The sequence below is a fragment of the Hippoglossus stenolepis genome, chromosome 23 (genome assembly GCF_022539355.2).
Source record: "Hippoglossus stenolepis isolate QCI-W04-F060 chromosome 23, HSTE1.2, whole genome shotgun sequence".
NCBI lineage: Eukaryota > Metazoa > Chordata > Actinopteri > Pleuronectiformes > Pleuronectidae > Hippoglossus > Hippoglossus stenolepis.
In genome coordinates this window covers 2,285,585-2,303,339 of record NC_061505.1, presented here as the reverse complement: position 1 = coordinate 2,303,339, position 17,755 = coordinate 2,285,585, and the positions used below count along the sequence as shown (strand labels likewise).

The 17,755-nt window shown below is 44.3% G+C and overlaps 2 protein-coding genes and 2 non-coding genes across 4 annotated transcripts; all 4 read right to left on the bottom strand.

The window, feature by feature from the left end:
* Positions 1 to 719: 719 nt before the first annotated feature.
* Positions 720 to 4,621, bottom strand: rps4x (ribosomal protein S4 X-linked). Its single transcript, XM_035149613.2, has 7 exons — positions 4,551 to 4,621; positions 3,923 to 4,000; positions 3,000 to 3,180; positions 1,817 to 1,914; positions 1,546 to 1,717; positions 1,300 to 1,457; positions 720 to 875 (listed from the first exon to the last, which is right to left on the bottom strand). Exons 1-7 carry the CDS (start codon positions 4,551 to 4,553, stop codon positions 774 to 776), a joined length of 792 nt encoding a protein of 263 aa, XP_035005504.2. The 5' UTR covers positions 4,554 to 4,621; the 3' UTR covers positions 720 to 773.
* Positions 1,168 to 1,238, bottom strand: LOC118103087. The gene has a single exon (XR_004694814.1). It is a non-coding gene; the product is annotated as a small nucleolar RNA SNORD61 (small nucleolar RNA).
* On the bottom strand, positions 2,856 to 2,921 carry LOC118103089. Its single transcript, XR_004694816.1, has one exon. It is a non-coding gene; the product is annotated as a small nucleolar RNA SNORD61 (small nucleolar RNA).
* Positions 4,622 to 10,734: 6,113 nt separating the features above from the next.
* cited1 (Cbp/p300-interacting transactivator, with Glu/Asp-rich carboxy-terminal domain, 1) lies at positions 10,735 to 16,982 on the bottom strand. The gene is made up of 2 exons (XM_035149340.2): positions 16,736 to 16,982; positions 10,735 to 12,492 (listed from the first exon to the last, which is right to left on the bottom strand). The coding sequence occupies exon 2, from the start codon at positions 12,469 to 12,471 to the stop codon at positions 11,896 to 11,898; it is 576 nt and encodes a 191-aa protein (XP_035005231.1). The 5' UTR covers positions 12,472 to 12,492; positions 16,736 to 16,982; the 3' UTR covers positions 10,735 to 11,895.
* Between the last annotated feature and the right edge of the window lie 773 nt (positions 16,983 to 17,755).

The window sequence follows — 17,755 nt, the reverse complement described above, 5'->3', positions numbered from 1 at the left end:
GAGATGGTTGTTTTGAAGATAAAGCTGGTGACTGGTTTAGTTGCCATGGTAACGGCCACAGATCAAACAGACACTTCACCTAAAACAAAGAACTATTATCAAATTACAATAAGGAAACATTTTCATGTTCATCACACTTAATATAAAGTGTGAAACTATCCAAATATGACGTGTAAAAAACTAAATCCTTAAGGTTTAATACATTTTCTGCACGTTGTTTAATTTGCTTTAACGTTAGGACAGGATATAAAAACTTTATGAAAAGCATCAGAGGGGCGAAGCCTTTGTCACTGATGACTAGTGATTGGTTAACATGAATAAAATGTAGATGTCAGTTATTGATTGATGCATTACTTCAGTATGTGATGTCATACCAGCTATACAAGTTATTTTTGATCTATATATATTTTTTATACCAGTTTGAATTTGACCGACCAGCTACTGAATTTTTTCTTCTACAACTTAACATTCATCAGGTGAAAATACCATTTATTATAAACTGGTTAATTTAGGCGAACCAACTTTAACAGATTGAACTTTCTTTTAAATAACTAATCTCTAAAGAAAAAGTCCAGAGTAGAGCAGAGGTTTATCTGCTCTGTGAACTTCCACGTTACTCAGGAAATCCTTTAAACACTTTAAACTGTTTGAACCGATACTTGACAGAAAACTTTATTCCAGGAAGTAAACGACTGAGAAACCACAGGAGGAGATCTGGCTGTTTTGTAAATAACAGTTTATTTTGAAAACCAGGTGGTCTGTTCTGTGGCCATTTAGCTGCTGCCCTGCTTGGCGGCCAGCCTCTTGTCTCTCTCCTCGGCGATGGTCAGACGGATTCCCTTTCCTCTGGGCACGGACACCCACGGCTTGTTGCCCTGCAGGTGGAGATTAGATGGTTAATGTTCAATCAAGACTGGTCACGTGACGCAGACGGGTGAAAGACAAGGTTTGCTACGTCAGCGGAGAAACGTGCCGCTGACAGATCCTTATGTCAGACGGTACTATCAGAATCAAGTCTGTTTACTACACGTGTGGTAAAACATTAAAACAACTTGTTTCCATGAACCTGAAATGAGTTTACTTGTACCAAACTTCATTGTTTTAACTGACTTGCACAAAACTTGAGAAAAGCTTCAAGGGCGAAAGTTAACAAATTGTCTTTACGCTGAGCTCAGAACTTCTTAGAGGACAAATGGGTATTCTCATGACTGATCAACACCATGTGAAGTCATCCTTGCTCCAGACTGGTTTCCTACATGAAACTGGTTTGGTCCCAACAGAACAGTTTATAATCCTCACCTTGCCAATGACAAAGATGTTGGAGAGCCTGGTAGCGAAGCTGTTGCCCGTGCTGTCCTTGACGTGCACCACGTCGAAGGATCCGGGGTGACGCTCCCGGTTGGTGATCATACCGATACGCCCCAAATTGGCGCCACCAGTCACCATGCACAGGTTGGCTGCGGGGAGGATTACAGAAGAATAGATTAGAGACCATTTCCTCACACAAAGATACATCCAAGATGGACGACAGCGAGTTGAACGCACCAGTATCAAACTTGATGAACTCTGTGATCTTGCCGGACTCCAGGTCGATCTTGATGGTGTCGTTGACCTTGATGAGGGGGTCGGGGTAGCGGATGGTGCGAGCATCGTGGGTCACCAGGTGGGGGATTCCCTTGGTTCCAACCATGAGCTTCTTCACCTTGCACAGCTTGTACTGCAGAGCGAGGAGAGGGATGTGTAAACGTCTTAGAGAAACACTTTACAGAGTGAAACTGGCAGAACCTTAACACAACCAGCAGTTTGCAGTTCTTACCTTGGCCTCCTCGGCGGTGATGCGGTGGACGGTGAAACGTCCCTTCACATCGTAAATCAGACGGAAGTGCTCACCGGTCTTCTCGATGCTGATCACATCTGGAGAAACAAACGGGTCGACAGTCTCAGCATCAGCACCATGTTCTTCTAAGCACCAGCTACACAAATAGGACTAATACAGACGTCAGTTAAAGGTGAATGCAGTCAGCTTTGAGCCGTGTGGACAAAACCAGTAACACTGTCTGCAGCAGTATTTACCAACTTCAACTTACACTGTCTCTGTACGTCCATTTTTACAAGTCCACTCCAAATCATTGTCTTTTCTTTTACCAGCTACTAGTTTACAATGTTAAAATAACTTTACGACTTAGACCCGAGCATCATGTCACATCTTTCTCAAGACTTTGACCACCAGAGCAGAGAATACACTAAGTTAATGAACAACCAAAGTCCTTTTCAAGTTAATTTCATCCCAAAAATGTCTTGACACCCAACTTCGATAACATCTGCAGTGTAATGAAAATGCCAAAACACCAGCTCGATTAACTGAGTTTATACAAAACAGTCAAATGGTTTTATAGAATATATATAAGGATAAAATATCAATAGAGTTCTCCAGATTTAAGTGCATAAAAGACTTTTTATAGAACTGGTTTAGGAATCATCCTCACAACTCCTGTCCCACAGTATCAGTGTTTTCACCGTGTGTGTACTGTGTATAAATAGGACGCTCGTCCCGCTGTGAAGACTTCCCCTGGATTCGGAAATTAAAACGCCACACCTCCACGTGAGGCTGCTGGTGGAGGTGGAACTGACACTGGGACTGAGGTCATAACCACTCTGAGGGGCCTGAGGCCAGTTCTACTAAACTGGTCCATTCCCAGTACTGATTAGAGCTGGGTCAGACTAGTCCTCGTCTTTATAAACTAGCCTCTTGTAAACAGATAATCTCAAAGACAGGAAACGCACGATGGCCAATGAAACTCAGCTAACTCAACAACTTAATCTCATTGACACTTATAATATCCGTGTAGCAGCTGGAGCTCAGAACTTCTTAGAGGAATCCGTCATGTCATTGCTGATCAAAACCAGATATTCATCATTGCTCCTCCTCAGGTCCACTTAAGTCTACATCAGACCCGTTCAGCCAAACCCCCTAAGAAGCCTCCCGTGGTCCCACTCACCCATGAATCCAGCCGGGTAGGTGATGTCGGTGCGGACCTTGCCGTCGATCTTGATGAACCTCTGCATGCAGATCTTCTTCACCTCGTCCCCGGTCAGGGCGTACTTCAGACGGTTCCTCAGGAAGATGATGAGGGGCAGGCACTCCCTCAGCTTGTGGGGACCGGTGGAAGGACGCGGGGCCTGGGGAGGAAGAGATTACACTTTGAAACAAAGAGTCACAAGTCAATGAATCAAACTTAATAATAGATGGTGTCCCTTTTCCATTTAGGCTTCATCAAAACCACTAAGGTTAGTCTGAGGCATGTTTAAACCTCCATGTTATATTATTCATATCCAAAATCACTGTTAGACTTAAACTTCACTTTCATAGTTGCCTTTTTAACACATCTCCTGCAGAGATTAGAGAATTAGTGGATAAATTGACTTGAGATTTATAAAGTTAATCTGAGCATATGAAGTTATTCTGGTACAAAGAACGACACATTCTCAGGAGACTTAATCTAAGTTTTGTCCCGTGTGACAGGAATCTTCAAGTTGTGATTCTGATTATTCTTTTGAATTGATGAGCATTTATTTCATTTAACACAACATTAGGAACAAAATAACTTGATCACAGATCTAGTTTCTTGTGAGTCAAGTGTCAGAGCCTGGGTTTGAATCCCGGTCCATCTTTTAACACACTAAGTCAGAAGGTTTAACAATTGATATATAAACAAATTTCCCATTTTTGAAGTCGTGAAGCCCATCACGTCAGTTAACGTGTCTGAGCAACACGCTGCTGTTACACATGACACTGCAGCGGACACACACACACGTGACACGACACCATCTCTGTACACTGTCGGGCATCGAACCCACACACACAAACACACACTCAGTGATCACACATGTATCTCGGGCGGGTTGAGGCAGCTCCACTTACGAACACTCCGGTGAGCTTGTCCAGCATCCAGTGCTTCGGCGCCGCGACGCGCTTCAGGTGCTTCTTCGGTCCTCTTGCCTGGAGGAGAGACACACAACCCGGTGAACATCAGGGCAAAACAACCGGAGACAGTGAAACACACAACCGGGTAAAACACAAACATCCCCCGGTAAGAAAGTAGGTGCAAAGCTGGAAATGATAAAGAATCTAACGGACCTGTTAGCATGTGGGCTAACACCGGCTGCGGCCTAGCTTAGCTACATGTAGCAGAATTAGCATGTTAGGAATCAAACCTTTTTATTCACTATTAACACGTGTAGCTCCGCATGTTAAAGAAAAGTCGCGCACGTTTGCGCACAAAATAGCGACATTTCCCCCCCCCCATCCCATGCTCGGTTCATTCCAGCTAGCTAACCCCAGCTAGCCACATTCCGGCTAACGAGCCGTGAGTTTTTTCAAATGACGCACAAACATCGACCATCGCGACTTTCTGCGCTCGATACAAACACCGACGCTTTAATAACGTGTTGTATTTTTAACTCGGACGCGTGATTTCGCGGCGACACGGCGCCGAGGCGCGATGTTTCCCGATGAGCGGCCGGAGGAGTCGCGAGGCGGAGGCGCTCACCATGTTGGAGTCTGCGGGAAAAAGGACCGCGTCTCTTCCGGTGTGCGCGGATAAGGCCGAGGACGGCAGAGGGGGAGGGACACGGGGCACGAAAGTCGCAGCGTAAAAAGAAAAAACCGATCAGATTCGATTAATGTTGTTTGTTTTTTTTTAGCTTAAAGGGGAAATTATGAATGAATAAAGTTCTGCGTGGATTAAAGTGATGAAATGAACCATTCTTATCCAATGGGAGTTATGGTTGTTTACATTTTACACCCAGTGCAGTGTATAATGTGCAACTGAAACCTTATTGTACATATTAATATTTTTCTTACTTTTATGGGATGTACGCTTTATTGTAAATATTTATATTTTCCCATGTTTGTCCACATACAAAACATTGACTGTAAATAAAGATGGACGACGCATCACCAGCCAAAATATACAGCCTATGGTCCATGGTGTGGAACTAGAGGATCACAAACGTGTGGTTCATCATCTGTGGACCATGAATGTCTTTACAAAAGTTCACAGAATCTCTCTACTTAATAAAAGTCATATTTTCTTGACGGACATCTGACTCCCTTCACGTCTTCTCTGTGTTTCCGTCTCGTTCAGGAGACACCAGCGTGTCGGGCAGATCTCAGTCCTGTTCACACTTTACTCAGATGAAACTCCTCCTGTGAGTAAATCAGACCCACGAGTGTCTCTGAACTCTTCTCCCCCGAAGGGACGAATCCCAGAGCTCGGGACAAACCTAGAGTTTATTTATACCATGATTATAAAAATGCTCCCTTGTTGATTATTCACACATTTATCTCTGGTGACCCACTTTATTTTCTTATTTTCTCCCCTGGAAACATAAATCACCAGAGCACCGTGCACAAGTTCCTCAGTGAGAGTTTCCAGCAGCATCAACCCACTGACCCACATTTGTATTCAGGCCACTTTTACGTTTTGCACAAACTTGGAAGGACTTCACAACATGGCCTGTGGCCAGCGGGGAGTCGGGGATCCATCCACGGTTTCTCTCTCAGCTCAATTTCCTGACCCAGTTCTGACTGCGGCGCCGGACACACGATCCACAGCCCGGGAGGATTCAACACAGATTTGTGGAGTCGTTTTAATAAAAGGTGAGAGAATTAAGAGGCAACATAAAGCTACAGACTTTAGAGGAATGTCCCCCAGGAGAGAACATAACTCTGCCAAGGCCCAACAGTCCCTTTCAATTCAATCAAGCTGAAACACATCGCCCACACTCAGAGATATCAGTCCTCTAAAGAGTTTCATCAAGATTCATCTATTATTCCTTTGGAAATATGTGAAAATAAATAAATCAAAACCTGCAGTATTTTGTCGGCTCTGTATCCCAAAAATACACATTATTATGATACACAATCATGATTTATGAATCTTCTCTCTGTTGTGTGCAACTGTTGCTACAGCCACGTGAAATATTTGCCCTTTGTCATATATAAATCAATTTAACCAAGAAATTACTATATATTCAAATGCATTTTTACAAGGGTGGTTAAGACAACATGTCAGAGTAAAGTCATTTAAAACATTAATTTGTTCAGGATTGTTTCTGTTCTCTGTGTTGAATAAAGCTCTGTGCATTGAGTCATGTTAATCACCATCAACACTACGGCAGCAGTGTTGCAGTGAACTGTTGAGTTTATATCCAAGACTGATATTTGTTGTTTATATGTAATTCAGTTTCCAATCATAGATACATTGTGAACTTGAAAACAACAGTTTCAAAACGCAAATAATTAAAACAACAGAAATAACAAAGTAAGAATTTTCTCCATAAAATAACACACAAATCACAAATAAGCTCTTACAGGGAGAATCTAAAGAGGTTGTTGAGTAAGAACAGATCAATAAAATAAGATTCATCCTATTTTAATATATTGAAAATGCAAAGAAAAGATACAGGATGTGTTCAACTGGGTTTAATTATGTTCTTGGGTGAGTTCCAGTCATTCTACGTTGTGAACACTTACCATCACATACCAGCAGATGGAAGCACTGCATTAACTAACAGAGTGGGACATATCCACAGACTTTATCAGCCACAGACTTTTGCTGGTGATTATATTGTCTTATATTTTGTGTAAGGTGCATATATCTTTTGATAAATAAGTATGTGTTTCATAGGAAAACTAGAAAAATGACATTAAGAAGTGTAGCAGTCAGTAGAAACTGTTTAATGACGCATGTTGACTCCAGCTCAGATTTCAATTTCTTTATTTCTCCCCAATCTTCAGAGGCATAACAAAAATACAAGCATTTCTCAATATGATCTCAGTCATTTACATATTCATATGGATGTACAGTGAGCAAAAAGTGCTTTAAAAATCATCTTTGAATAATATTCATTTTGTCATTAGGAAGGAAAAGGACAGAAACGGCAGGTGGAACCAAAACAAAATCACAAAGCATGACTTTAAACTACAGGTTTAAAGTTAAAACATGATAAAGAACCAGGAGTGAATGAGTGACGGGTGGAGCAGCCGAGCACGAGGCTGAACGTGTTCATGACTGTGGAGAGGAAACCGTGTACCAGGGGCCTTTCAGGGGATGTATCCTCACGGGAGTCAAAGGTTTCCTCGGGGCCTTAATATGTTGGGACAGGTTTCATGACCCTGAGGTCCGGAGGCGGCCGAACGGGCAACAAATCACCGTTTCCACGTGGAAACTGTAACTTTACTTCATGAGTTTGTTAAAAAACACATTCAACAAGTGTCTTTCTGATTTAAGAAGAGTTTGTTATTTGTGAAAACATGCTGTAAACACAATTAAGGCTTCAACGTTCACTTTCACAACAAATTGATTCAAAATTTTTAATTATTATTCAAGTATTTAAGCTTTACATGTTTTCTTTAACTGCCAAATCAGAAGCTGCAAATCTGAGTCTAAAAAAAAAGCGTAAAAGCCAGTGGCCAATTTTATTAAACAGTCAGAATGCTGTTTGCTTGAAAAACGACATAATACGTAATATCATAATAAGTTATAGTTGTGTTGAAAGAGTTTTACGCTCATTTTGTCGACTGTACTTTGTGCTTGTATTGATTTAAATCAAATTAAAGCAGGAAATCCCATCAGTAATGGTTACTCATGAATAATGAATCTATAATCAAACTTTCCGGTGGTGACTTCTCTCCGGGCTGAACAGTCCCGGCTCGCACATGCATTTTCAAAAAGTATATTTCTGTGACCTGAACTTCTTTCATGTGGTTTTCCAAAGCAAAGTGAAATCAAAGTGAGGGATATATATATATATATATTTTGCGGTGATTTAAGTTTCTGTCGTTAGAAACCAAAGCTGTGAGATGGGGGTCAAGGAAAAGAGGAAATGAAAGACCTCAGACGGTTCAAGCATCTCGACCGGGCGACTTCTCAGGGGAGGGATGGGGGTGGGGGTCGTTCGTCTAGTTCACACAGCAAAAAATAACATTCACTCAGCTGGGATTAAGGCCGGACTGCAGAACAACACACACACGCAGAAAGAAGAGGGGACTTTAAAACAATGTGGAGCAGATGGAAACAAACACGGGGCTGTCTTAAATCTGAAGAATGTTATTTTGACCCGTTCGGGGCGACGGGGGCCGAGGAAGAGAGGAACCAGTGTGTCTCCGGGTCGGATTTGGACGTGATGAGAAGCATCTTTATTTCTTTCTCTGCGAATCGCCGTGTGTGTGACAGTCAAGTGAAAAACCCAGAAAATCCCTGAGCTGAAAGGATCCTGTCAAATTAGTCCCTCAGCGGCTTTTCATTAATCTCTGCTTCTCCTGTTTCATTAAAGAAAGTTCTGTGGTCATTGACTGTAACCATGTGTGTGTGTGTGTGTGTCTTTGTGTGTCTGTGTGTAAGTTGTGGAAAAGGACTTGAGGACTTTGCTGTTCCCTCCGGAGGAACTGAAGTTTCTGTGTTAGCTGACCGATCGTTATCATTAACTTTATATAACGGTGGACGACATGACAGCCCCCCCGAATGTGAAGCCCCCTGGTGGCTCGCTGCAGTATTGGTCATAAACCCCGCCTCCTCCATGTTAGCAGATGGGAAATGGAAGAAATTAAAAAGTCAAAATACACGTTAACGTTGTTTTTTAGGTAGTTTTACCACGCTGAGGTATGTTTGGTTTTAATTTGTTGTTGTTTTAACGTTAGTGCAAGATGGCGTCGCCCGTATCTGGGATATTTTGGCTTCATTTTTGTACAACAGGAGGAAGCAGCGACGCGTCGTCCATCTTTTCTTTACAGTCACTGATCTGAAGCCCCAGTGGGTTGTGTGTTTTCCCTCGACCCGGGGTCTTCATGTGGGCCGATTACTCGCAGCTCATATCACACACACACACACACATTTTCTCATTTCGGACTCGTACATCAACCTCTCACTTTCTCACCATCTCCTTTCACACACACACACACTCGCGGCCCCGATACCCTGTGAAGTCTGAGTAACCGAGCAAGTGCCTGTTTCACGGCTGCTACTCCCGTTTCCCCGCTGTAACACCATCCCCGCGCTCCTGTGCCGTGTATTTCCATGCCTTTGTGCGCCCGCAGCCAGCCGCTCTCGGCGTGTACCTGTTTGTTCGGAACTTCAAGGTGCACGCGGGTGTTTCGTTGCAACCTCACGTACGTACACATGCATCCAGGTGTGTTCTTTTTTTGTGTGTGTGGTCCAGGAGGAGACCCACAATGCCCAGGATGACAGACAAGCCGGGTTAAGGTGAAAGGCCTTTGTTCGACCGCTGCCCACCCCACCCCACCCTCCACCGTCTCGTCTTACCACAACACATAGAGCCCCCGTCCTGACTGCACCCAGCTACAGGCAGGACGCAGCAGCACGGTAAAGCTCCTATAGGGGGTTGGCTGGGGGGGGGGAATCAGACCGACAACCACATCTGGCTGCACCATGGAGGTCCGATGAGGATGAGATGTGTGTAAATAAGGCACATGAACATGGGATTTAACAACCAGGCAACAAAAAGATTGTGTTAACGTGCCTGTATTCAGTCCAGAGTTATTAGGGGAGGGTCAATTATCAATTCCTAAAATAATTGAATTTTAAATGTATCACATGTGGACGGATCATTACTCAGGAGGTGTGTGTGGACACCTCTCAGGATCGAGTATCTAGAAATCGAGGCCATAGTTACATGACTTGCAGAACACGATCTTGGGAAATCATCCGTCCATTCATGAGCTTTGCTGCTTTTCCTTGACTTAGTTTGCGCAATTTTAACAAAGACCTCACAGCCAAGTTGCACATGTGGAAAGTCCACATATCCCACAGGCCCGTGTTTCAGATACTCAGAACATAATGGATGTATTGAAAACCTGACACATGTAAAACATCATTTCACTTTCAATTCGTCATCTACTTGGTTTTTTCGCCGCCTCGACCACATCACGTCTCAGTCGGCCGACGGGAGTTGTCTCAGTTGACACCGAGATGGATTTGACATGTGAGCTCACACAGCTGTTATGATATAATCCGACCGTGTTCGCTTACGAGTTCATTTGATTGACTCCGGAGAGAGAGATCTGGAAACAGCTTTAAAGGATGGTTGAGTTTGTGAGATTCATCTAAACTTAATATTATTGATATTGTATATAAGTATTTTATTTTTAGTAGCCAGAATTAAATTGCTCAGTGGATAGAGACCTCTACGAGTACCTCCACTTGTCAAGATGTATCGTCTTTATACATTTATGCATATATGTATCGGCTGTATATAAAGATTTGGACAACATGACAGTGTCTCAATCGCCCCCTGGTGGTTAGCTGTTGTTACATGGACCAAACTAAAAACTCAGTCTACGGATATATATGCTATAGATGGCATCTGACAGATTTACCTCCAGCCCTTTCAAACCTTCCTTCTAGTTTCTGGAAACACTGAAACCAAGTGTGTGTGTGTGTGTGTGTGTGTGTGTGTGTGTGTGTGTGTGTGTGTGTGTGTGTGTGTGTGTGTGTGTGTGTGTGTGTGTGCGTGTGCGTAGGTCAAAGCCCGTCGTGCAAGGTGTGCAAACACCGGCCTCCAGCCCCATTGATGACAAAACAGCCGAGGCTTCCTTATCGGCAGCGTGGATGTGCAGAGATAAGTCTGCTCGGGGTTGAACAAACTGTTTTCACATAAACATCAATGTGGCAGAACAGGAAAAACAAAACAAAAAGACTGAGGACAAGTGAATTCATCATGTTTTTCTCATTTGGTTTATGTCCACACACACGTTGACAGAACCTTGTATCCTCCGTGTAGAAGGCAGTGCTATCCACGATCATTGACACAGGTTGGACCCGACTGCAGGTCAGAAAACACATCACGTACATGTAGTGGCAGCTCACATGACCATAAGGCCTCTATGGTTTTTAATCAGGCTGTGCTCCGGAGCAAGACGCGCTCCATTAAGGTCCCGTGCTCGGAGAGATTCCCCGTCTCTTGATCGAATTCATTGTGCTGAGAAAAGTCGGAGCGATAATAGACGTTGCTACAGAAGCTCTCCTTGTCCAAGTGGCCCGATGGATATCAGCCTCTGTCTTAAATAACATGTCCCGTGAAAGCGTCGGCTTGAAGTCGATTCAAACAAAAAAGAAAGAAAGACAGAAAGTGAAAGAAGTACATTGAGATAACCAATTCTCAGACAATCAGCGTCTTTGTGGAGCCGAGAGACAGGAGTCTCTTTCCCGTGAGACCGGAGTCCAATATTGTCCATTAAGAAAACAGGAAACATAGTGTTTGTCGTCCTCCGCCAATCCCCCATAAAGTCAGGTTTCCCATTTTCTTTTTCCTTGATGGAGAGAGGACAGCACTGAGGAAAAGACGGGGACCAGGTCCAACAGGTGTGTCTTTGTCATCTGTCCTGCTTGTTTCCAGGAAACTGACCCGAGCGTCTGAGCCAAACCTTCTGGATTTGATAAAGCCTGCAGCAGGGAGCGATGGGAAAAAGAGGACAGAAGCAATCAAGTCTCTTTGGTTTTCTGCTCATACTTTTGTTTTTCTTCTTTAGATGAACAGGAAAAATGTAAAATGATAGAGGGATGAGGAAAAACATCTTAATCCCATTAGACTGGGTTTCGATCACCAGTGTCAGTGTGGAAGAGACAAACTGAAAGGTCACGCCTTCTTTTATTTCTGATAAAATATCAAAAATGTCCTTTTCTTCACCGACTCCTCCGTCTGTCCATAAAGAGAACAAAGCCAAATAGAAGCTGGAGTGTGTCTCTGATCTCTTTCTCTCTTTCACACTCAGTGTCTCTTCTGTTTCCTCGTTTTATCGACCAATGAAAAGGGAGGAAAGAGAAAAACTAAACAAGGGAGAGAACGTCTTCTCTCTCTGCGTCCTCCCGACCGTCAGCATCCAGCCGGCACATCTGACATGAAATCAAACTCGTTCTGACCCAGCCAGAGCTCGGGCAGCTCGTTGGCTCGGTCCAGGCCCAGTTCCACCACCAGAGACATGAGAACCTCCTCGTCCACGGGGTCAAAGTCGATAATTCCACCTGCACCGGCGCTCTGGGTCCCCATGGTGATCCCGACCCCCATCCCGCCTCCGCCGAGGCCTCCAGTCGGCCCCAGGAGCTGGTTCCCAGAGCCCAGAGGCGAGGGTCCGAAGCCCCTCTGAGCTCCGCCGGGCGCGGGGTGTCCGGCAGAAGCCCCGGTGAGGTTCTGGTAGTGCGAGTTGAGCTTCTGCAGCTGCATGCTGGCGATGAGGTGAGGCCCCGTCTGCAGGCAGAAGGGCTGAGGTTTGGAGAGCGGAGCCGACGACAGCGTGGACCCCGGCGAGGAGGCGGGGCCGGCAGACGGGGAGAAGGGCGCGACGGAGGTTTTGGAGGACGGGTAGTGGAGCAGGGTGGTGAGAGGAGAGGAGGAGGAGGAGAGGTCCTTCATCGCAGCGTGGGCGTTGCCAGGGAACAGCAGTGAGGTCATCACCGGGAAAACCCACAGAGCCTGCGGTGGAGAAAAAAGGGAGATGTTATCCAACGTGGTCAAACTGGGACGTGAGGAGGAAGAGATAAGGTGGTTAGATAAACAGAGGCCTGCTCCGGGGACAGGTGACTTCACCCAGACTGCCTTTCAGTACAGATCTACTGGGAGAGAGGATTCAGGGAAATGCTGAGCACCAAGCAGCAGGAGATGAAGATGATCGTGCTCTTCATCGTTCTCTGCTCTCATACACGTGGATAACGACAGAACGTCATAAACACACGTCCTATTGGGGCTGCTTGAAAATGGAAGACGAAGATAAAGCATTAAACAGTAAAACCGCCCTTTGTTAGCTTCCCTGTCCCGTAAACGTTTTACACGCGCATGTTAACGGGCGAACCCACGAGTCACTGTGCACAACACACTCTCATGTGGGCAAAACAGATTAACAAGTGTGTTGTGTTGAGCATTTGACGACTGGAGGACGGATGACTCATAACTTCAGAGGTTCTTTAAGAAGCGTTTTCCTGACCAACACGCGGCGGCTTCAGACCTCGACAACACAAAAAGTGTTGTCGACCTGAGAGCCGCTCGCGTTCTGATGACCCAGTAAATCACTGGAGTCAGATCTGTCTGGGAAACGCACAACGTGGCGACCGGTGCCTGGACGGCTGCATGACTCACCGTGCTCAGGACTGATTGTGTGTCTGTGTGTGTGTGTGTATTCGCTTGATGTCTGCTTTTCCTCTTGACCTATTGAGCAGCAAATTAACCATGAAAAGGCCGCAGGAGAAAGCCCGTGAGACAGACGGGCTCAGAGAGTGTTTATAGGTCCGTGTGTGTGTGTGTGTGTGGAGTTCACAACACAACGGGGCCTTTGAGGACCTCGAGCAGTGATTGGGTCACATGATGGATAAATACATATGGGTCCTGAGAACAGAGCATATGTGTGGTCATGTGGGTGTGTGTGTGTGTGTTTGTGTGTGTGCGGAGGTAAAAAAAAAAAGGGCCAGTGAAACACAATGTTTGTGTGTTTCAGCGTGTGTGTGTGTGTGTGTGTTACTCAAGCCCTCTTGCAGAAAGACTCCTAGAGGCTCATGTTAAAGTCCCTGAGCTGGTTTATATTACACACAGTTCAAACAGCATGTGTGGATTAATACACACACACACACACACACACACACACACATGCATACACACCCTTGGACTTCTATCTTTGTGAGGACCCTCATTCATATGATCCATTCCCGGGCCCCTCACCCAAACCCAACCCTTTGAAAATGTCTCCGGGAGCGAGGACCGTCCCAAAACGTCCTCATTCTCCGAGGTTTGGGACTCAAATTGGTCCTTACAAAGATAGACTTGAAAGGACACACACACACACACACACACACACACACACACACACGAGCGGCCCCTCCTCCCAGCGCTGGCTCTTATTTAGCGAGAACATAATTGCTACAGGCAGGCATGCAGCTGCACTCGACTGATAGAGTTAACACACACACACACACACACACACACACACACAAAGATACCAAACAGCTGTCAATGGCAGGTCTGTGTGTGTGTGTGTGTGTGTTGTGTGTTCATTATTCATTGACTGATTACTGTCAGGGCCAGGCTGCACATGGTGTCTCCGCTCAGCAGCTTTCCACCACACTGGGTCCAGGAGACAAACAACAAACACCACAATGAAAAGAGCGTTTTCACATTTTAACATCACGTGACAACGACGAGGTTTCTCTGCGAAATGCGATAAAATTAACTTAGTAGCGTGAAATCTTAGTTGTCGTCAGCTTGGATTGATAAAAACAACAATTGATTCCGAAAACAAACAAACAGCAGAAATATGAGTCAGAGCATCAAACATCTGTAAACACACGTCAGAAAAGAATCTGGAGCAAAACACAAAAGCACCAAATCTCTTTTTAACACTTTTGTTTATTCTGGTTTTCGACGCCGTCCCTTTGTTTGTTTGGAAGTTTAAACTCTACTGGAAACCATTAGAGTTGAGGATTTGTTACTTCGTGATTTAAATAGAAAATGTTCTCCATTGATAATCCAACATTTACACAAACCTACGCAACATTAAATACCTTAAACTACAATGCTCTCCATTGTTGGGACCTGTTTTTGAATGTGATTCAAAAATGCAATCCCGTCTCTGTATGACACTTCAAGGACATTTGTCAGATTGATTCCTCATTTTTAGGGGGTTTGGCTTGTTTAAAAGAAAAATGTGTTCATAATTCAAAGAGTAATGTGTGTAAGGTTTTACTTTTGGTCCATTAAGAGCTTCACTTGGTTTTAATCATCTAATAATTCATGTTTAACTAATATTCTGCACATCAGGAATCTCTTGGAGACACTGAAGAGAAGGAAATTAGCCCCATGAAGCTTCCAGAGGAATCATGGTTTGTTTTCATTCTGTCATGAGTGTGATTTTAAAACCTGATGATTGCTGAAGCACATTTAGGACCAAAATCAATTTGTCCACAAAGTTTTATTCTGGATTTGTCCTCAAACGCTCCAGCTGATGATTTTCATTAATCAAATGAGACCTTTTCTAAGAACTCGTGGGACTGAGGACGTCCAGAAGGGAGACGTTCTGTCTGCAGCTCAGAATCAGACTGTGAGACGAGGACGAGTCGGACTGAGGACGTCCAGAAGGGAGAAGTTCTGTCTGCAGCTTGTGACGAATCAGACTCTGGGACGAGGACGAGTCGGACTCAGACGTGTTGGGACTGTTTGCTCCTCTCGTGCAACAGGAGGGCGGCTGACCGGCCCCGAGGAAGGACGTGGTATGAAAGTGCTGGACGAGGGCCAGTATTTTTTCCTGTTCACAGCTGACCTGATTCATTGTGTTCTTCCACCACTTTTATGAGATTGTGAAATTGGCCCCGCTTCAGTTTCCCTATAAACGATTTCATTAGCAGTCTCGGCTGCGGACCGGTCTGCAGTTACTTTAATTATGAGCAATCAAAGTCCGCTGCCTCTGCCAGACCGGCAGCTCTTCCACAGAACAATAAAACAACTCCACAGTCATAAAATCTCAGTTATGGATAATTATTTACTCAGAAAAATACACACACGCCCGTCACAGTTTATTAGAGCCCGAGGTGACGTCTTCAAATTGATTCTTTTATGCTCCGGAACCAAAATAGATGAAAGTCACGGTCTCACGAAACAGATAAAGACGACAAATCTCCACATTTCAGAAGCTGAAACCAGTTTTCTGTCATTTCACTACAGGCGATTAATATCATATCATAACATTACATATATATAACATTATCGCAAATGATGAGAAGACAAAATGACATAAAGTTCATCAGATCCCTACAAACTCGTTAGAAGCTTGTTCATTAATCATTTTAAAGAAAACAAAAATACAAAGTTTTCTACTTCCAGCTTCTGAAATGTGTTTTTCTTTGTTTGATCTCAGTGTCAATGGAATTTCTCTGTGTTTTCACCTGTTTGATGGACAAAACAAACCAGTAGGTTTTATATTATTTAAGGGAATTATAGGAATGCTTTTAACGATGCATTTATCAAGAGGCAGCAAACACACACACACACACACACACATGCACACCAACTACAGAGGTTTCAATTACACAATTAAAGCGTGACAAGCAAATTGAAACGTCAGTCTGTCTGTTCCTTTCTCTTCCACACACCCACACACACACACACACACACACACAACGCGCACACACACACACACGCACACACACACACACACACACACACCATATGTTGTCCCAGCGTGACGCATTCACTGCTTTAATTGCTTCCAACATCCACAATTAAAACGGTTAATGAGGAAAAACAGAAACTTCACTTCCCTCAAGTTTCAATCTTGTAAAACTTCACTGTTTAAAATAGGAAACATTCCAATTAATATAAAAAATAAAATTAATAATCATAGGTCACATAACAAAACACTGTTTGTTCTTGCAGGTGAAATGTAATTAGACTTATTAAAACTGGTTTTGCAGGAAGTCTTTCATTTCTGCAACGGAGATAATATCACAGGCACATAAACAGAGTTAAACTGAGTTTATCCCAGAAACCGAACAGAAAATGTAAATTGCACATGAGCTTTTTCCTCCAAACCTCTTCAGCTCCAGGCTCAAAACGCTTGACCTCATTTAAAAATCTTATGTAAACACTCCAGGAGGCAACAGAAGAGGAGAGAGAGAGACAGATTTACAGCACAAACACAAACACACAGTGACACAAACCAGGGAAACGGACCAACCTTGGGAGGAAAGCTCCTGGAAACTCAAAGTGTCAGGTCCAGAGAGTCCAACGTGTGTGTGGGCATGAGAGCAGGAGGCGGCGGGCTGCAGCTGGAGTTCTGGAGAAACGACGAGAGCTGACACCCGGACTGTCTGCAGACCCTCCAGCTCCTCAACGAGCTCCTCACTGAATAGAAACCACTTTGTGCAGCTCCCTCTCCTCACTGACCAGCCTGCTGTGTGTTTGTATTGTATGAGTGTGTGTGTGTGTGTGTGTGTGTGTGTGTGTGACTGGCTGCCTTTCACAAAACCAGGATCTGGACTTCCAGAGGATCAGGGTGGAGAAGATCTTACAAATTATTATTTTCAATAGAGTTTTCTTTGTAGTGTTAATCACAGAATGTAGATAACGATGGCCGACATGTCTCCACCGTCTCCCACTTGTCCAAAAATGAGATCAAAATATCCCAGGTGACATTTGGAGTAAAGCTCGGGCCACGATGTTCTGTCCAAACATTTTTTTGGACCAGTTCGGGTCGGGTCTCAACGCTCAACCTCAACATGGCTCAACCCGCTCAACAAGGGGATTGACTCACTAGAGGGACGGAGCCGCAGTGCAGGTCATTAACCCCGCCTCCTCCATGTTAGCAGATGGGACATCGAGTAAAAAGTCAAAGTACACGTCAAGTTAATATTATAATAAGTAGAAAAATGACAGTTGTAACAACCAACACCAACTACAGCTGTGTTTATTTATGTGTGCGACCTGGACCCTGAAGCAGCTCAATGGAATTCAACCCAATCGATCTTTTAGATGATTTGAAAACAAAAAAAACTAATAAAAGGATCACATCCGGATCCACATCTGGAGGAATCCGTCCTCCGGGTTTTCAAGGCTGCCGCTCTGCTGCAAAACAAATGAACCACTTCAGAGGACTGTCTTTGTCAGTGTCACTCCACCACAGAGAGAGAGAGAGAGAGAGAGAGAGAAAGTCTGTGTGTAGTTTCTCACATGACGTCTGCATGACATGTCTTCACTA